Source organism: Myotis nattereri (assembly GCF_964212035.1).
Source record: "Myotis nattereri genome assembly, chromosome: 2".
Taxonomy (NCBI): domain Eukaryota; kingdom Metazoa; phylum Chordata; class Mammalia; order Chiroptera; family Vespertilionidae; genus Myotis; species Myotis nattereri.
In genome coordinates, this window is record NC_138076.1 from 25681533 (window position 1) to 25702731 (window position 21199).

The window sequence follows — 21199 nt, forward strand, 5'->3', positions numbered from 1 at the left end:
ATACCCTCAAAGCAAAGGATCCAGCACACGCTCTCCTTGCCGGGGAGCACACTGGGCCATTTCCTCTCCACACTTTTTCCATCGAAGGGTCCCAAAGAGATTTGAAACCAGGGGAGCAATGGGCAGTGGCAGCTCTCCCAGGCTAACCTGCTAACCCTGTTTCCAAGGCCCTCTTTTCTCTGACTTCCTCGTGAGCCAACGCTGCCCAGCCTAGGCTCGCCTGTTGCTTCCTCTGTGCTAAGCCCATCCTTGTTTTACTCTCCTATGTTTGTTGGCCAATAAGTTCTTGCTCTCTTTCCTGCACTTTGTCTCCTGATTGAAATATTTCCTTCGAGAAGACAAGAACCGAGGGCTTATCTCTCCAGTAACTCTTCCACAGTTTGATCTTCTTTCCAACCCAAAACATGGTGACTATTTTGACTCCCTAGGAGATGGGCCCTATGTGGGCACTCGGGAAATGGCTTCATTACAACAGGGAGCAAGGACACTACTGAGCCTTGGCAGCCCTTCTTGCCTGCCCCTCAGAGACTGCTACTCAAAGCGTGCTCTTCGAAGGAACCTGGTGGGGTCAGCCTCTCCCCACAGCAGGAGCCCGTCTGAAATGCAGAACTCTAGCCTGGCTGGCATGGCTCAGTGTTTGAGCATGTCACGGTTTGAGGTCGTGGTTCGATTCCCGATCAGGGCACATGCCAGGGTTGTGGGCTCAATCCCCAGTAGGGGGCGTGCAGGAGGCAGCTGATCCAATGATTTTGTTTCTCATCATTGATGTTTCTCTCTCTTTCTCTCTCCTTTCCTCTCTGAAATCAATTAAAAATATTTTTTAAAAAAAAGAAAGAAATGCAGAACTCCAGCCCCACCTCAGACCTATGGAGAGGAACCTGCATTGTAACCAGGTCTCCAGAGGACTCACATGCATATTAAAGTGTGCGAAGCACTCGTTGGCGAGCCAGACATACCCAGCGATAAAGGATTTAGGCTCAATCTCTCCCTTGTGTATCTGATTTCTATTAACTAATACTTAGTAAGAGTCGCTCAGAAAACTTCAGAATGGGCTGCAGTAATATGAAGTGTGCGGATAAAGAAAAGGGAAATGCCCCCCAAAAATCTTTCATCCCCAGCCACTTATGTCCTACTGGCATGTTTTACAAAGTAAGACCCAGTGGACTTCAGGCATGTGGATAACCTAGAGCGCTAGTTCTAGGTGCAGAGTCCAGGGCCCCATGGCAAACCTCAAACCCAAGCATCTGGAGGGTGGGAGCCAGAAATTGCATGTTAGCAAGTTCCCCTCGATGATACATACTAAGATTTAAGAATGGTTCTCCCTACGTCCTTTGATTACTATTGGATGATAGGTACGGATTTCCCTTTCTCAGGAACAAACGTGAAATGTTGGCACCTCTGGATTCATGGTGGGGAGATGGCTTTAGAAGTGAGACCAGCCTAAGTTGGATAATATAGTGACTGGCCCTTCACCTCTTTCTGCCCCTAAGTAGGAGAGCACCGGTGTGATTCCTTGAAGAGATGTAGGTGCTATAGAGATTGAAGGTAAGGCTGCTGTTTAGGTGGGGCCAGCATCTTAGACACAAGGTACCAGCACCTCTTGGACACCCCAAACTCCTGGGCAACTTCACTCTTTTGCTGATTTGTTTTACAAAAAAAAAAAAATGCAAGCAGCAATGGGAAACCATGGGCCATACACACCCAGCCTAAAAGACTTTTTCCTTATTAACCACAGGGGAACTGAAAGGAAATGCCAGTATTTGCCTTGGCTGGGCTAGCGTATCACTAGTTCACCAGTCAGGTACACTAGATGATAAAATCTTTCCATACTGGAGCTTAACTTTAGTGGAATTTTTACAAGTCCCCATACCATGCCCAGAAATGGTGTCTCTGTGTTTAGGTGTGGTTTTGTGTGGAGTATTTGCTCACTTGTAGGTAAAATTGCCAGCTGTCTGAGGTTTGGAAGTGTCTTGTTAATCAGGGGATGACATCAACTGAAGCTGTCATTGTAATTGCTTACAGAATAAGAAGTTGCACCGAACAACTCCTTACGCAAGAAGCATATAACCTAATATGAAACAGCATGGGCCAGGCCAGGGCCATACTGTGGGTCCAAAGGGAAGTTCAATGGTAAGTCAAGTGTTGTTCCCACAAGACTAGGACTTGGGAGCCCTGGATTCTAATTCTAGCAACGCCCAAACTCTTAGGGAATCCTAGCCATGTCTCATCTTAGCTTTTCCATCTGTACATTAAAATCGTCCCTCTAAGGCAGCGGTTCTCAACCTGTGGGTCGCGACCCCTTTGGCGGTCAAATGACCCTTTCCAGGGGTCGCCTAAGACCATCCTGCATATCAGATATTTACATTATGATTCATAACAGTAGCAACATTACAGTTATGAAGTAGCAACGAAAATAATTTTATGGTTGGGTCACAACATGAGGAACTGTATTTAAAGGGCCAGAAAGTTGAGAACCACTGCTCTAAGGTCTCCGTTGCACTTAAGATTCCAGATAACCAGAGTTTTCAAATTTTAGTTGGTAATTTTAACATTGGGAATTGGTCTGAGGGGCAAGAGCGTCTGAAACCAGAAAAAGAAACTCAGGCAGGGTTGAAAAATACATTCTTGTAGTAGAGCAAGTATTTGACCTTCTTTCTGATCTGAAACACACACAACCAGGAGAAACACTCCTGGAAGTTATTCATGGGAGCAGATGGTAAACGGGGAACGGGGGTGAGGGCGGCCTGCGGTGCCCCCAGGAGCTTCTCCAGCCCACCCATGCCCAGCTACTCCTTGCAAGTCATTACACTGAGGCCAGAAAACATCGCTGAAAAAATCAGGAGTGGTAAGTGTGCAGTGGAAGACGGTGAGTGGTGTACTATTGGGGGGAAAAAGTCACAACTCACATGATCACTGATAATTGAGTGATTTTAGTCAAGTGAATATTGATACATGGCAGGAAAAGCATGAAAATAAAATGAACACATACGGGAATTACTATTAACATAAGTGATAACATCAAAACATCTGGTAAAAATGCAGTTTTAAAAAAAACACAACACAAATGAAATGGAATGTAAAACATTTTCACAGTATTCAAAGCTTTTGTAAAAGATTTAGACTCTAAAAGAGGAGTGCTACAGGAAGGAACTAGAGGAAACAAATTTTGTGTGTCCTATGTATCTGCAGGTGACAGGTCGGGGCGGCCAGTACGTTATTCCATGGGAGTTTCCGAAGGTGTGCTTCTGAACAGATCGTCTGAGCCCACCACACCTGGACAGTTACAATAAGGCAACTAGTTACCTGCAGTCTGAGGAGAAACGCGGCCTCTAGGTTTGGGAAAAGGTGCTTCTGTAATTTACAGATGCAAATGAAAACCGGAGCTCTAATTGGACTCCACCTTGGTGCTAATTCAGTGGCACTGAGAGCCAAGTGTCCTACCTGATATTCTAAAAGCAAAATGTTCCTGGAATTCTCACCTCCCTTCCTATCCTCTAAGATAATTACTAATATTTTTCAAAGATTGAGCTGAGTTCTGCCAATGACCTCACAGGATTCTACCCAGAATGATTATCTGAAACCTTTACAAAACAGGACCTTTGCATTAGCAATAATTACCAAATCACACACACACCTCCTCTTTTGGGAACTGATGACCAAGCCAATGAGTCTGCACATTGTTTTGTTATGGCCTTTGTTGAGCAAATCAAAGGTTTGGGATAACAATGCAGATTTGGGCCCACAGCCTCCCTTTGCGTCCTGAAATCGCTGTTGTACACAGAGATGCTGGGTGTCTCAAATCCACAGTAAACCTCAAAGTCCTAGGACACTGTGGTTGGGGTAAATCCAGCTGCAATTCATATTTCCAATTTACTTTGAACTTTTTCTAAAAACATCACCTTCTACCTGAGAATTCCCATTTAGAGGGTTGCACAGAACGGCCATCTATTATTCTTCCATAATCTCTCTGCTGTAACTGCTAATACCCCACACAGACCCCTCTCCCAAGGCTGCTGCCTTGGAATGAGGGGCCTGTTTTATGATGCTCTGTCAGAACGAGCAGATACGTCAGATACATACGTTCAATGAACTCTTGAGCTAATCAACCAAATCTAAGACCCAGATCCATGCACTCATGAAATTGCTCTGAATTTCAGTTGACAATAGTAAAGTACAATATTTCTAATTAACTAATATATATACACACATTTTTTAAAACTATGCACAATTACAAGCAAATCATTTAAGATGCTCCCCGCCCCCACCCCCAACACTTGACGATTAAAGTTTGGAGACAACCAAAAAAAGGTATTAAAATGACGGGATCCCTAATTGTGAGAGGTTAATTACATCAGGACAACCCTCAGGTAGGTAACGAAGGTGGCAGGCAGATTTTTCAGTCTGGAGTCTTCGGACGTTAAGAGCATGTTCCACTGTTCCTGTGTGGCGAGGGCCACACTTGCCGGCCTCTGTGCAGCACCCACGTTGGGTGTAACCACTCACTCGCCCAGAGGGACAATTGCTAAAGTCCCCGAGGTGTTACAGAGAATTAGGAATCGGGCTTAGGGAAGAAATTAGCGTTGACTGTTTAGAATTGCTTCCTATACACTGAACAAGGAGAATGAAGTTGCTTAGGTGAACAGGTTTATGTACATCACTTATTAAACAGAAGGCTCTGAGAAATACCGAGGGGAGTCAGAAAAAACTGCAGAGGTATGTTGCCTTTGAAACTCTCTCCTTGAGTGGGGAGACACGTGTGGCCTAACTCTCCCTCTGCAGAAATAAAAATTTGTTAATGCAGGAGCACAGGCAGCCTGGCTGTTCTGAGTGTCTTTGACCTGTTAAAAGGAATCCATTTCTTCACAGGCAAGAAAGGAATGGGAAGCACTGTGAGTTTTGAATTGCGTTGTGTTGGGGCCAGAGCGATCCAGGACTCCTCGGGAGGGAGGACCCACGGCTATGCACCAGCTACATCCACCTCCCACCCAAAATGCCGAGCCATAGCACCGCTTCACCGGAAAGTAGCCTCAGGAAAGTAGCCACAAGAGACCCTGGTCTTAGCATACCTTTCAAATGCTCAGTGTAGACTTAAAAAAAAAAATCCTTGAAAAGTGGGGTTTTTCTAGTTGTTCTTCTTAAAGAAAATGTGAAATGAACAAATAGATGACATTAGAATACTAACCTCTTCACCCAATTACAGTCACCGGGACAACAATTTGCTGGACTGTTCTAAATTTTTCTCTTCTTAAGTATGCTTGTTAAAAACCACTAACCAAGGCCTCTGGGGTCTGAAAACCATCATCTCTCTCAGCCATGGGCCTAGTGCCACGGTGTTTCCCTTCCTCACACCAAGGCCGGCATGTGCTGCCCTCCCCATGAGTGAGGGTTCGATCCTGACTGAGGCGGATGTCAGCTGTCACTCGCATGGCATCTGAGACTGGCTGATTCGTAGCGAAAGGCAATCCTTGGGGAAGCAGGGCAGGCATGGCCTCCCTTTGTTTTCACTGTTACATACTGTGCTGTGCTTCTCTTCCCTGCACCTCCTGCTCCCTGGAACTGATCTGAAGTTGTACGTGTGGTGGGTGTCCGTGTCTGCCTAAACCAGACAGCAAGAGAAATTCCCCTGGAACAGAAAGCAACATGTCTTCCCAATAGTTAGAATTTCCTAGTTCCAAAGGGATCGATTAGCTGATCGACTCACAAGTGATTTGTGACGACACAAAGGAAGTCGTGGGGCTTAGTGCTTGCTGCTGTCTCTTAGGTGTTGCCTAATCTCTTGTGTGGTGTGGAAAATTTTCACTTTTTAGTGAGTGTGTCTCTGGTGGACTGTGTCTCTGGTTGAATGGTTTTGCACCTCCTTATACTCAGTGACATGCAGCTCCAGACTGGAGATCAGACAAGACTTCCTAATCTAACAGGGTTTCCCTACCTGGGCGTGCGGCTTTAAATACTGGCTATACTGGGGCTGGAGGGGGGTGTGGAGGGAAGAGTAGGGGTGCTGCAAGAGGAAAGCCAACGGGATTACAACGTTCTCTACCCACAGAAGCAGTGAGTTTCAGCGTTGTCTGCTCAGCCCCATATCCCTCACCCCAACCCAGGGCTCCCGCCCCAACCCGCCCTGCCCGTGAGCTTCACTTAAAGACCGACTGGAAAGTGGGACACTCGTGATTTTTCATTTTCTTCATGAAGTTTTTGAATTCCTTGTTTTTCTTGTCCCACTTGTGGATGGCCGTCAGCAGGTACTGGCTCTTCACCTTGCGGCCCATGATGAGGAAGTGGTGGCTCAGGTTGTCCAGCTGGTGGCAGGGGCAGTCGGCCCCGTTCTTCAGGTACAGGACAAGCTTCTTCAGCTCCTTCTTCTTGATGGGCCCCAACTTCAGGGGCTTCTTCTTCTTGGGGATGATTTTTTTGTCACCATTTTCTTTCTTTACTTCTTTTATTTTCATCCTCAGTGCTAGAGTGGGTGAGGGCAGGGAGGGGGGAGGAGAGAAGGGGAGAGAGAATTTTAGAACACAGCTTTTCATGTACAACAATAACCCACACCTATGGCTGAAGAGGAGGGTGGAATGAAAGGCAAATAGCAGGCAGAAGGAGACAGTTTTATAAGTAAGTACCAACGGCTCAGTGAACTGATTCTGTCCCCCTAGTTTTGTGGTGCCCACCAGTTGCTGCAAGGTGTTATGAATCTCAAATACATTTTCAAAACCAAAACACATTTCTCTTTTTTAAAACTCGGTGACTCAGAATATCACACAATGCTTTGAGGAAGAGGGGGGATCATGTAATCCAATATAATCCATATAATCTAATGCTTTAGACTCTGGAGTTAAAGAGAAACCCTGAGGTTGTGTTGTTGTTTTTATGCTATTGATTTAGTTTTTTTTAACATCCATGGGTCATAAAATTCCTCAAAAGTTGTGTCCTCTGAATAAGACAGATAGAATCTATGTGTGCACACCCAACAAGGAAAAGTGCTTCAACCTGTCATGCTCAAGTGCATTCAACATCAATGTCCAATTTCAGCACTGGGGAAATCAGGGGCCCCGCCAGCGTGTCTTTTAAGAAGTTTTGACAGCAGTTACCGCTGAGGTTTTGTCAACCACTAATCAGCTTCCAGCATCTATCCATTGAGTAGACCCACACAGAACCAAACACCTGGTAGATTAGAGCAAGTCCTGGTGGGGTCCTGATAGGTAAGTCAAAGTAATGATACTCTCAAGTCTAATCTGCTACATGGGCTGCTTCTGTTCTCAGCACATCCCCCTGCAGCAAGGGAGAGTCCATCAACTTGGCCTTCTCTCTTCTTTGTCATTATAGACCCTGAGTTAACATTATGTTAATGCTAACGTGTAGACCAGATACTTTAGTGATGGCTGCACAGGGTCTCTGGATGAAGACAAATCAGTGTGATGGCATTCTCTAAGCCAGTGATGGCGAACCTATGACACGCATGTCAGAGGTGACACGCGAACTCATTTTTTGGTTGATTTTTCTTTGTTAAATGGCATTTAAATATATAAAATAAATATCAAAAATATAAGTCTTTGTTTTACTATGGTTGCAAATATCAAAAAATTTCTATATGTGACACGGCACCAGAGTTAAGTTAGGGTTTTTCAAAATGCTGACACGCCGAGCTCAAAAGGTTTGCCATCACTGCTCTAAGCGGTCAGTGCGTTAACACAGCATGGCTGTTACAGTTCACTCCCCTCGGAGGCCAGCCAGCCCCGGTATTCCCAAAGGAGCTGGAAATCATTTTCTAGATGCTAGTCACCAGACAATTTGTACATCCTCTGAATTCTTCTGAGTTCAAAATTACTCAGCCCCCTCCTTTTAATAACACAAAGCTCCCACCCACAAGCCATGAGGAATGACTAGAATCTGAACTAAATAACAATAGCTAACAATTATGAGAGCATATGGCATGCCTACGAGTGTGCTGAGCATTTCCATGCATTTCCTCAATTAAACCTAACAACTCCATGAGGAAGGTGCCATTATTTCCCCCAACTAACAGATGAGAAAAAATGAGGCATAAGGCATTACCTTGCCCACCGTCACTAATCCTAGATTTTAATCCATGTCTGAATGTGCACTTTTAATCACTGTGCTGCCCATGCTGGCTCTATGGTTGCAAAATTCTTCATAATGAACCCCAAACTGAGATACTGATTAAATGGGTCAAGAAAATAAGGGGGAGCAACTCAGACTCCTTTCCCAGTTTCACCCACATTTCAAAATGACCTACTTAAGAAATGGTAAGGGTTCCTCCCGGTTGGAAGAGACTGTTGTGGCAAAGGAAACACTGCATTCGTGGCAGCTTTATAAGTTAATATTTAGTTGATTAGAAAGCACGCCCTTGGCCTAACCCAAGAATAAGGAGGAGAGAAGAAACTGTCCTAGGAACAATCTTTAATGAATGAGTCAAAGTCAGTAAATTAAACATGGCCCCACTGCTTTCTTTTTCTTACAAAAGGGTTCCAGACCTTGCAGCCTACTCAACCCCATACAATACCCTAGACCTGGTGTCGCTTATGAAATGCCTCACTCCCAAGGGTGGCAGAAGGTTCAGGAACTGGGCACCCGGCAGCAGAATGCTCTCTCACTGTAGCATTGACCTCACAGGCTGGTCCAGGCTTCCCCACACACATGGGAGGGAGTTCCTTCCTTTAGCTCTCCCCTCAGCCTGAACCAGCCATTGCCCAGGGCCACTGATTATGTGTGACGCCCACCCGCACCATGGACAGTGTAGTGGGACCAGCAGGGGGGAGTGCAGAACAGAAAGCAGCAGAAACCCTCCCTCCAGGACCTCACCCCAGACAGGCCCGAGCAGGCCCACACCTGACTAAGCTTCTCTTGTAGACTTACAGCCCTTGTACCTGGGGTTCACTTGAGAAAAGACCTCGACTGTTCTAGGCTGTGGCTGGCTAAATCAGAAAGGTTCTCAGAGGGGTTGAGTGAGGAACCAGCCAGAGGAGACACACTACTCAGGCCCAGGCTAAGTCAAACAGAGTAAATGGGACTAGGAGAAACCACACAGAAAGGCAGCCAAGAATACTGCAGGGAGGCAAGGCAGTCCGAACTATTCTCCTTTCACAAGGCCCTCCAAAAGGTGGCCCCATGCGCTAGAGGAGTCTCAAGCTACTTCCCAGTGTCAAAGGCTGGGAACCAAGCGTTGCCATCGGAGTGAGTGATCAATCCCAACACCAGGAGAAGTGAATGCATGCCCCGCTGACAATGCAGGCGCCCTCTCTGCTACACAGACGTGAGCCATCCTTTCTTAAGTTCTCACCACATGCCGCCCTGTGAGCACAGGACAGCTGCTGTCGGTGTGGCTCCTGACTTAGTGCTCACAGCATCCATGCGTAGAATCTGCATTATTATATTTTTCAATCGGGGAGAGGACTCGGGTTAAGTAATAAAACACGTGGCCTCCATTTGTAAGAGAGAGAATCAGAAGTAGAATCCAGCCTAACCCCAAAGACCCCCGCTCTTTCCTACTATACCATGACTGGGTTTCAAATGGCATTGCTTCAGTGGAAATTATCTCACTCTTTTGACTGTATTGCCTTTAATCACAACTCAAATCAAAAATTAATGGTCCTTTGCCATGACCGTGTAAAGGAATTTAGTTTACATAAGTGGGGGGACGGCACGGGGAGAGGGGAAATCAAATGATGGAAATGTGTTCTGCATTAGGCTCTTTATTCCTTGCCATTTGGCTCACTTTCTTTTTTTGAGGTGGGGAAAGTAGGAAAGGAGGAGGCACATCTGGCCAGAAATTACTAACATCTTTCCATCTTTCAAGGGTTTATTTTAGGGATGCAGATTACCAGCAATGTTTGGATAGGCGATTAGCCGTCCGCGGTTGATTTCCCTGTGCCTGTGGTTACGTGGGCAACCCCCCACCATGCCCCATCCAGGGACTGCTGGGACAAGGGTGGATGCTGGCCCAGGAGCAGTCTGGGACTGATCCCGTCTTCCTCCCCTCCCAGGCCCCCAATGCTGGCAGTGCCTGGCCCACAGGGGCTACGCCCCTGGACTGTGTTCTCAGTTTGCAATGCACCTGGTGGTGGTGGGCAGGGAGGAGACGCCCAGGAGGCAGCAGCTGGTGTGATGGAGTCTTGGGTCCTGGGTTCTAACTGTGTGACCACAAAAATCTGGTTTTGGGCTTTCTGAGGGTCTGTTCTCCATCTACAAAGCATAGAGTGAAGTCTGCAGGCCTAGCAGCACTACCATCCAGAGGCACCATGCTGGGCATACTAGAGGGACTGGAGGAAGGTGGCAGGGGGTCGGGGGAAGCCAGCAAAGTTCATCTCCAGCATCCCCACACTGCTCTTTCTTCTCCGCCCTCCTGGTGAGCCCACTCACCTGGGGGAGAATGCTATAAGGGCCTAAGGCCCATGACCTCAGCTACCTGTATCAGCTGGACTCCAAACTAAAACAAAACAAAACGCTTCTCTGGGGGTTTTGTTGTTTATTTGTAGCAACAACTTAGCATCCTTCAAGAGTAGAATATGACTCCACCTTTCAGCTCACCAGTCACTACGAGCAAGAATCCAGAGACCTAGAAACTGAGAAAACCTCAAATTTAAGGGTACAATTAGGGGCTTTCTCAGAAATTTTAAAACAAATAATCCTTTATATTCAGGTAGGCTCTTAAAGCTTCATTCCACTTCAGTCACCCAAGCCATGTTTTTTTTTTTTCTCCCAAATTACACTTCCTTGGAATACTTCCCATGAGGCTTGCATATTTCTGAGGCTGAAATGAGAATAGCAAACTCATTACACTCTAGGCAAACCCATCTTCAAAACCATCTCTTCCTCCTGACCTGCTTATACTAATGGTGCCGCCATTCTTCCAACTACCTAGACAGGGCACTTGGATGTAGGGCAACTTTTAGCCAAGGGCTAGTCGTTTACACAACCACTGACGTGGAATTGCTGCCGGAATATAAGAAAAATCTGATGGGAAAGGTGGGGATGGGGCTGAGTTAGGAATCAGATTTGTGACTCATCTGGTTACAGACAGTAGTTACAATGAAGAGTAAAGGACAGAAAAGAGAACGGGGGCCCCTGGGAGCATCTTCACAGGGAGAGAGAAAGAAGGGTTATTACAAAAGTCATCGCAGGCAGATGGAAAACCAGGCAGCCCGCTGTCTCAGAAAGCACCAGGGGAAGGTGTTTTGAAGGGAGAAAATGCTCCTTGACCCAAAGGCTGCAGAGTTTAAGAACGAGTGTGAGACTTGATGCCTCGCCTTGGCAATCAGGCGGTCCCTGAAGACCTGTGGGAGGCCAGGATCCCAAGGGGCGAGAGTGAATTCCAGACAGCTAAGCAGCAGTGGGAAGGGAAAGGAAAGGTACGCCACACTGACAACCACCAAGCTTCTGGAATGTTTGTGTGGATTTACCACTGGCCACTTCTAGCCAAGCATATCAGACCGAGCACACGCAATCATTTCCACTCCTTTCCGAAGTCAGTTTAAAAGTATAGGAAAAAAAGTTATAAACACATGGAGGAAAACGGTAAAGGAAGCAAGAACATATCAACATTTAGCGTAATAGAAAGCAAATGGATGGTGGAACCTGGCTTGACAGGGAGAGGGAAAGCTGAAACCTAGCTGCCAGTCAGAAACAAGTCGATCCTCACTGCAGGACCCAGAAACGCTTAGGAACCGGGGCCACTGGGTGCTTCTGCACCCCATTACAGAGGCTGTATTGAACAGGAACTGGTAAAAGGTCTGTGTAAGGACACTCAGATCTATTGGTCTGGGCCATAAAGCCAGGTGACTGGCCTTCACCGGCAGCAGCCAAGAGCTTGATTCTCTCCAGAAAGTTTGAACCAGAAGACAGTGGGCATGGCGACACCAGAGAGGAGGACAGGGTAGTGAGGTGCTGCATGAGGAGTAGTGAGACCCTTAGATCTTAGAACACTGCGTTTATATCCCCCAGTCAGGGACCTGAAGGGTTTCCATCTAAAGAAGCGAGAAGCCCACAAGGAAAGACCTACAGCTCCCATGGGAAACTAAAATGAGGCCCCACAAATCACAGGCATTTACACAAAGAGCTTCCAACTTAGCACTTCACTCTTAAATTCAAATGGCCAGCCAAGGATCCGCGGACATTGAAGGAAGCCTCTTAATGTGAACTATGGAGACCAAAACATACAAAACAAATCAGGAAAAATAAATAAATCAGAGATAACAGAGACAATGTAGGGAGCATAAAATAAAATAAAAAACTTGTACAAAGATAATATTAGATAAGATAGTGTAGTCATAAAACCAAAACAGAAAGCTATTAAAAGACATGTTTAGAGAACAGAAAGAGCACTTGGAAATTTAAAATCTAAGGGCAGAAGTAAAGAATGCAATACAAGTGCTTTAAGGTAAGGCTGAAAAAATTCCCTAGAAAGCTAAAGAAAATGACACAGAGATGGGAAACAAAAGAAGAAAGATAAGATAGAAGGTCAATCCAGGAGTTAACATCTGAATAGAAGGCATTATAGAGAGAACTAAGAAAATGAATGGGAAAAAATATCAAAGAAATAATATAATAAACAAATGGGACTACATCAAAATAAAAAACTTCTGCACAGCAAAGGAAACCATCAACAAAACAACAAAAGCCCGCTGCACATATTTGCAAATGTTATCTCTGATAAGGGTTTAATCTCCAACATTTACAGGGAACTCATACAACTTAACAAAAGGAAGATAAACAACCCAATCAAAAAATGGGCAATGGACCTAGATACTTTTCGAAAGAAGACAGAGGAAATGCCAAAAGACATATGAAAACATGCTCAAAGTCACTAATCATCCCAGAGATGCAAATCAAAATGACAATGTGGTACCATCTCACACCTGTCAGAATGGCTATCTTCAACAAATCAACAAATGACAAGTGCTGGCGAGGATGTGGAGAAAAAGGAACACTCGTGCACTGCTGGTGTGAATGCAGACTGGTGCAGCCACTGTGGAGAACAGTATGGAGTTTCCTCAAAAATTAAAAATGTAACTTCCATTTGATCCATTGGTCCCACTTCTAGGAATATATCCCAAGGAACTAGAAACACCAATTAGAAAGGATATGTATCCCTATCTTCATAGTAGCACAATTCACCATAGCTAAGATTTGGAAACAGCCTAAGTGCCCATCAGTAGATGAGTGGATTAAAAAACTGTGGTACATCTACACCATGGAATACTATGTTGTGGTAAAAAAGAAGGAATTCTTATCATTTGCAACAGCATGGATGGAACTGGAGAGCATTATGCTAAGTGAAATAAGCCAGACAGAGAAAGATAAATATCACATGATCTCACTCATTTATGGAATATAGTGAACAACATAAACTGATGAACAAAAACAGATCCAGAGACAGAGAAGCATCAATCAGACCGTCAAACCTCAGAGGGAAGGTAGGGGAGGGTGGGGGCAAGGGGGAGAGATCAACCAAAGGACTTATATGCAAGCATATAGGCCTAACCAATGAACACAGACAACAGGGGGGTGAAGGCATGATTGGGGGGGGATGGGAGGTAATGTGGGAATAAGGACACATATGTAATAACTTAATCAATAAAGAAATTTTAAAAAATAAAAAAGAAATAATACAAGAAAATTTCCCAGAAATGAGGAACATGAGCTCTCAGATTAAACAGTCCCCAGCTCAATGAATCACAACATCTGGGAACACCAGGGATAAAAAGAACTTTTAAAATCCTCTAGAGAAAAAGAGAGTGTACCTCGAATACAAAGGAGCAGGCATCAGAATGGCATTGGATTTATCAATAGCAACACTAGAAGCTAGAAGATAATAGATCAATGTCTTTATAATCCCCACATTAGATATGGAGCCTATCAATCAGCATGTAAGAGTAGAATAAAGACATCTTTAGACATTCAATGATTAAAGAAAAATTATCTCCCACATGTCTTCTCTCAGGAAACCACTCCCTGATGTAGTCTATAGAAAATGCAGAACAAGAAGACACAGAATTCAAAAAACCAAAGATATAACTTAAAATAAAAGCAATGGAAGTCAGAATGGTTTTTCCAGAACAGCTGTGTGGCAGGCCTAAAGCTCAGCCAGTCCAGACTGAAACAGGAGGAAAGAGACCTGCAGATTACCTGCAGAAAAGTTTGAAGCTAGATTCATAATACAAACATGAGAACTGGGAAAATGAAATGAGGCAGTTAGCAACTCAAGGGAAAACACAAAGGTGTGCAGGACATATAAATGCAGTATGCTACATGGCTCAGCTGCAGGTAATATTCACATAATCAGAATGAATTAAACATTGAATATGAACTTAACCAACAATATAATTTAACTATATTCAGGAGAAGTGGGGAGACACTATAAAACAGATACATGTTTATCTTCAATAACAGGAAATAAATAATGTCTAAAAATTAAAATTAAGAAATCAAATTAAGAAAAACGATGTTAACTATCACACAAAAATTACTAAAATTTTACCTGTAGGTTGTGGGAATTAGTGGTAGGAAGGCCTGGGGCAAGGTTCTGCAGGGGTTTTTTTTTTTATTACTATTTGATTTTTTTAACTGTATTTATTGTAAAGCAAAAAACTTAAAATTGTAAAAAAGTGTATAGTCTCTAAATAACTTAAAATATACATGAATCATAAAATGTGAGATCTTAAAAGAAACACAAAGATTACATTTCCAGGTCCTCCACTGTCCCTTCAACTAGAGAAGCTTGGAAGTAGCTACTAGAGCTCCTTTAAGGCTTATGTTTGAGTGGTAATTCTGCTTTTTCTAGTGCTTTTAGGGGTAAGGGGTTGGCCCTAATCAATCTAACCAACCCCATCATTTTTCAGATAAAAAACCCTAGCTGGTTTGGCTCAGTGGATAGAGTGTCAGCCTGCGGACGAAGGGTCCCAGGTTCGATTCCAGTCAAGGGCATATGCCTGAGTTGCGGGCTCCATTCCCATGGGGGGCGGGAGGGGGAGGGAGCGTGCAGGAGGCAGCCAATCAGTGGTTCTTTCTCATCATTGATGTGTCTATCTCTCCCTCTCCCCTCCTCTCTGAAATCAATAAAAAATACTTTAAAAAAACTATTATGTTAGAATCTGAATTATTTCCTTTGAACTGGGAGGGATGTGAAACCTAGTTCAACTGATGCTCAAAGTAACTTTCCCAAGATCATACAGATAGAGGTTCCCATAGCTCTGTGAGAACCTGCTCCCCGGCCTCTCCAGCAGAGCTCATCCCTTTATTCCATAGTTCCTCCAAGCAGAAAAGCGAGAGGGGATGAATGAGTCCAGGAAGATCCTGGGGACACCTGGACAGGCAGGTGGATCCATTTTCTCTAATGGCTGCTCATGAAAAGCCATCCCACAGCAGATAACAGCACACACCCGGATTCCTGGTGACTTGCTTTTTTCCTCAATTGCTTTCTCTTGCAGAGAGGGCTGACGTTCCCAAATAGACAATTTGAGAAGCAGGCGGGTAAGACTGGCAAACTCTGTACAGAGTGGCCTGTTACCGGCCGCTTGGATCAGGAGAAGCCCACAGATGGGCACACGGGCATCAGCTCTGGTGCCCTGGCCCGCGCCCCTCATCCCACAGAGCCTCCAGATGAAAAAGCCTGTTCAGATAACAAGACCTTGCTGAGCCTTAAAAACAGAGAGGGCCTGATTTTCGGCTTCCTGGCCCATTTTCACAAATCTCCTGGGTGGGCGTCCCCAGGCAGAAAGCACCATCGACCCCAAACCCAACTGAGCCTATGAGATTGGGTAACAGCGCTGGGGAAGGGCCGGGCTGTGAGAAAACTCAGCCTCCTTCCAGCTCTCAGCAGAGGGTCTGGGCACAGTGGCGCGCTGGCTTTGAGGCATTAGGGCTAAATGAGTCTTCCTGACAAAGGCCCCGCAAGGGAGGCTTAACAGACCTCTCTGTGCCCAGCAGGAGCCAGTGTTTGGCACCATTAACTCCTTTAGCAAAGAAAGGAGCTCGCACTTGGTCACAATAACTCAGCCTCTCCCCTGACCACAAACCACACGCTGCATACTTACATGCATTTACTGACTGCAGGACATGCGTTACCAAAAAAAAAAAAAAAAAGAAAGAAAAGAAAAGAAAGCAAAAACAAACCCCACCCCAACCCCAAAATACTGAAAGCAGCTCACTTTTTCTCTCATTTACTAAAACAGCAGATGTAAAAAATGCTCCTTGGGTACTTACCTGGGGCAAATTAATTGATGTTGTTCTGTTTTCTGGACCCCCAACATCTTGGGGAGGTCGGGGGGGGGGGGGGGGGCAGGAAAGTGGAATTTGCAACTTTACAGGCTCCTCCCCAACACACACACACTCAACACAGCGGCACTGAGGTCGCCAGCCAGGATGCCGCTGCCTCATTGCATGATTTCATGGACTGTGTTAAGTCCCCACTGGTTTAAGCTAATGGTGCAAAACGAAAACCCCCACTTGAAGAGCAAAGAGCTCCCGGAGTGGTTTTATTTGGGAAGACGTGTGCATTGGCAGCTCTGGCAGCAGGGGCCTGGGCCTCGGAGTGGGACAAAGAAGAGCTTTGGGCCCCTCCTGCCCGTAAGCTCTGTATCCTTCCCCGTCCCCCCCTCCCCCCCAAGCAGGAGGCAGAGGAGAATGGGAGAATCGCTTAAATAAAGTCAATCACTAGGATTGATTGAATCTTGGCTCCAAGTCTGGGCCAACCTGCCAAGGCAAACAGCTTTTCCTGCTGCAGGGTCACTGTTTTCCATTCCTCTCCATTCCACCCCCTACTGTTGACACAAATGGCAAGCTGGAGTGTGGAATGATGGCCTCTTGGAAGGAAAAACGTGGGGAGGGGGCTTTGCAACCAATGAACAGGAAAAGCATGAGCTACCCCCTGGCTCTGAGAGATGCTCACTGTTGGGAGGGGTCCTCAGACTTCAGCGTCATCAGAACCACCCGGAGGACTTGTTGCCGGTGACACTTGTTACAGGACGAGCCACCCTCAGAGCTCTGATTGGTAGCAATGGGATGGGGCCCAGGAATTAGCATTTCTACCAAGTTCCCAAGTGATACTGATGCAGCTGATCTGGGGACCACACCTGAGAACCACTGGTTCGGAGTTTGAGGGGTGGGGATAAGGCGGGCTTTCTGATCTGTCACCGTGGCTATTCACAGTGGTCCAGGGTGAGGACGCTGTTGGATGGTGTTTGAGCATGCTGGTGGCCAGGACAGCCCTCCAACCTCACAGAAACTCGGTCTGAGTTGAGCAAGGCCAACATGGGCATGTCCAAGGCCCCGCGGACTTCGAGCGAGCCGCCTAGCAGTGTTTTCAGAATTGCAGGTCTGTGGGGCCCTAAACCTCAGTGGTGGGTTCGCAAAGTTGGGAAAACAAAAGCCTTGGCAGCAAAGAGATGCACGTTTCCGAGGAAAGGACCCCAGGTCCGGAGTCAGCAGAACTGGGCCTTGTGTGCAAACCAGGGTCAATCGCTTTACTTCCCCGGGCCTCTGGGCAGCCATTTGGACCACTTCATCCCAATTTCCAGCCCAGCACTGGCACCCTCTCTAAATCTCCATGTTTCCTTTCTGTCTTGAAATTCACTCAAGGGAAAAGCAGCCCCCACCCCAGGTGGTAACTGCTACCCCGGTCTTCTCACACCGCCCGGGAACCTTGCTTACGTGGAGCACAGCCCAGGACTAGAGTGAACACAATGGTACAGGAGTCCAGTCCTGGCTGTGAAGCTGTCTAAACTCAAAGACAGGCCCCGAAAAGCATGCGACACACTCCAAGCACGATGGAGTGTCAGGTGTGTTCCCATTGGACAGATGGGAGAAGAGGCCTGGGGTGAGCGCTGACCCCTTGGCTGGAGTGGGACAACACTGGCCATGGCTCTTCTCCCTTTTTTATGTCTGAAGGCAGAAGGTACATTCCGACTAAATTTATACTTTTCCTACCCATCCTTCCAACAAGCCACAGACCATCTTCTTTCTCCTTGGAACCTCCCCTGCCCGGTCCCGCGATGGCCAGGGAAAAGGGCAATCTGGTATAACAGGATTCAGAGAGGGTCTCGCCTCTCTGAGTTATCACGGACTCCTGGAAAGTACCAAGCTAAGGACACAAAAAAAAAGCCTATGTCCCAAATCCTTCATTCCACCCATGGCAGGATTCTCTCTGCAGCAGAAACAGGTTTCACCATAGGCCTTGGCCCATCCCACCCCTGACATTAAGGTTCTTCCTACTGATCCATGTTTCCGACCCTACATATCTATCTACCTTTCTGCATTTTCATTTTCTGTTTCATTTTTCAGCCTTTCTAGGCTTTGTGTAAACAGCAGGGAGACTCCGAAGACCCAGTCGCCCTGGCAGCCTGGCGCTTGGCAGGTACTGAGGTCCAGTGCGAGCCTGCGCCACAACAAACACCCGCCGCCTCCAGGACATGGGGCAGTGCCCGGCTTGATTACAAAGTCCCAAGGAAGGGACGACAGAGCACATCCGGTTCTCCTATCTCCCACCCGCCAAGCCCTGCTGGAACAGATCTGCATCCAGTTGGATTACAACAGACACCAAACAGGGTGGAGGGGAGGCTGGTCTCCCGACGGTGACATCTGTCTTGGCCTGAGGTAGGTTTGGTTGAAGCCAAAAATCTAAACAGTGAATGGAAGTCAGCCCCCAGTCCTAACTCTGAGCTGGCTCCTTTCGATTTCTTGGGGTTTGCACCTCTGCCGAGCTCAGCAGGCACATGCCCAGGGTGGCCACTCGGGGTGCTGGGCAGCATCAGCCTAGGGCTGGATGTCCCGACTCCTGCTTCCAGGTCCTCTGACCTTCACTGACCTTGTCTTTCTCTCCACCCATTTGGAGCCTCACACACAAGTAACAGGCAGAGGGCCCGGGACCTAAGGGGACAGTGGGTGCAAGGGAAATAAAGGCAATGGGAACACATACGCTCCCACTCTGTGCTCCTCCTTCTCAGGAAAGTCACTTATTAAGAAGACACAAAAACAAACGTTCATCAATGAACAAACCAACTTCCCCATGAAAGGAGGCCATGGTGGCCCCAGAGGAGGAACAAACAGCCCCAGGCCCAGAGGGAGTCACATCAAGTCTGATGGATGAACAAGACTCGGGGTACCACCAAGACAGACCTTAGCAGAAAGCAGGTGTCCAAGCCACATGCTGGGGTCCTGCCCCCAACTCCTACCATTCAGGTAACAAATGCTTTCTGTGTGTTTCCCCAGCTCCTGACTCCAGAGCTGGCAGGTCTCCTTGGAGCCCCGTTCCTACTAAAGAGAGTCACAATCCCTGGAATCACAATCCCGGGCAATGGCTTGGAGCTCCAATGGGACAGTCCTGTCAGCGCCCAGCTCCCCAGCGGGTGTGTCCATTTCTCACATCTCACATCTCCCCAGTTCCTTTCCCCAGTGCCACCTGCCAAGGGCTCCTACACCTTGTGCATGGGTTTCTGCCCCACTCAGGGAGCGAGGGGTGTCCCTCCTCCTGCAGCCCACCTCCAACACCTCAGGTATTGCCAGAGGGCACTCATCACACACCCCCACACAAGCCTCACCAGCAAGCTTCACCCTCGTGCCAACCTGGAGAAGTCCCAGGGGCTGGGCAGGTCCTTCCTGGGTTTGCTAAAGACATGGAGTCCCAGCATCCCTCACTGTCTCAGCCTAGGAGGGTTGATGTGACAGCCACAGACAGAGGATGGTGGAAGACGAATGTCACCTTGACCATAGCTAGAGCAGCAGCACAGTCACTTCAGAACACCAAATGCTTGAGCTCATGGCTACCATCTGAGGGTTTCGGAAAAGCTGGTAAGCGGGGAGGCATCTTGTCAACGGGCACGTGTTGTACAAGCACTGGTACCAGTTCAGGTCTTTCGTAGACAGATGTTCATAGAGAGGCACCGGATGAAGAACAGCCATGGTGCCGATTTGTCATAAATGGAGGGTTTGCTGGGAAACCACCCCTAGTACAGCATGCACATCGTGGCTTATTGCAACGGGTAGCCTGCGGGGCTGTGTGCAATGTTTGGAGGAAAATGGTGCATCTCGGGTGTGAAGCATTTCATGTATGTGTCCCTTCAGGGTAGAGGCAGCCTCAGGACCCAGAATCACTTTGAGGGGAGCGGACTCTTTTCTGGAAAGAGGTATGGGACTGACTGTCCCTCAGAGCCTCCAGGAGGAACAAAGTTTTGCACTCCTGGCCCTCCTGAACTGTCAGACACTAAACTTCTGTTGTATAAGCCAACTGGTGTGCGGTCACTTGTTATGGCGGCCCTACGAAACTAACACTCGCCAAACTCAACCCCACTGTGTTATTGCCTCTCCACAGATGTAGCCAGTCAACTACGAGGAAGATGAAGGGTTGGCTGGAATGTCTGATTCTGGAGGCCTGCCCACGCTGCCCTGGGTCCAACTCCCAGCTCTGCTGTGTGACCTTGGGCAAGTCGCTTGTCCTCTCTGAGCTTCACTTTCCTCAACCTAAAAAGGAGGGTAATAATACTTTCCACACCTCACAGGGTCATTGGTAGGCTCAGTATAAAAATAAACTCATGTATGGAAAAGCATTTTGCAAATGGCAAACTTACTCTTACTTTTAAATCTCTACTGTTTAGTACTTTTTAAAATTTTACACCATGTGAATTACTGCCTTTTCAAAACTAAATTACATATTCAAAACTAAATTAAGTAAGCATATATGTACAGATTTGTGTTTTTATTTACTCTTTATTCGTGGATTCATTTATTTTATTCACCTAAACTTCTGCCCGATTTTCATGGACCCCTCTGCCTTCAGGAGAAGTAGAAAAGTACAAATAGTTTCCTACTGTGTTTAGGCCAAATAACTCTAGCTTTAGAACGTTGGTTCATTTCCCCATGGTCTTTCCAGAAACTCTGTGACTATCTATGTACGATCTCATTATTCTTCATCCTACTCCCTAAAGAGTGAAGGTGCCAACCATTTCACAGTGAAGAGCACTGCTGAATTTCAGCCCTTGCTTTGCCTTATGTGACCTTTAACTCCGTGCTCCCTGCCACTTCTCCCTCTCTTTCTGCATTTAGATTTCAATACCTTTATTTCTTGAGCTTCAGGACACAGCCACATCTTTGCTTCTTTCCTTTGCTCTAACAAAAAGTATGTTTCCCGGACATGTGTTAGAATTAGACTACTGGGTGGCAATTGCCTGTATCTCCTCTTCCTGGCCCCCGTCAACTT

General features: G+C 46.6%; 1 protein-coding gene across 1 annotated transcript in view; it reads right to left on the reverse strand.

Annotated features, from left to right (window-relative positions):
• Positions 1-2912: 2912 nt before the first annotated feature.
• SFRP1 (secreted frizzled related protein 1) overlaps positions 2913-21199 on the reverse strand; it is a 42973-nt gene continuing 24686 nt past the window's right edge. Inside the window, exon 3 of the mRNA XM_081084791.1 lies at positions 2913-6454. Coding sequence (XP_080940917.1) covers positions 6132-6454 — 323 coding nt within the window. The 3' untranslated portion in view covers positions 2913-6131. The remainder of the gene's footprint in view (positions 6455-21199) is intronic.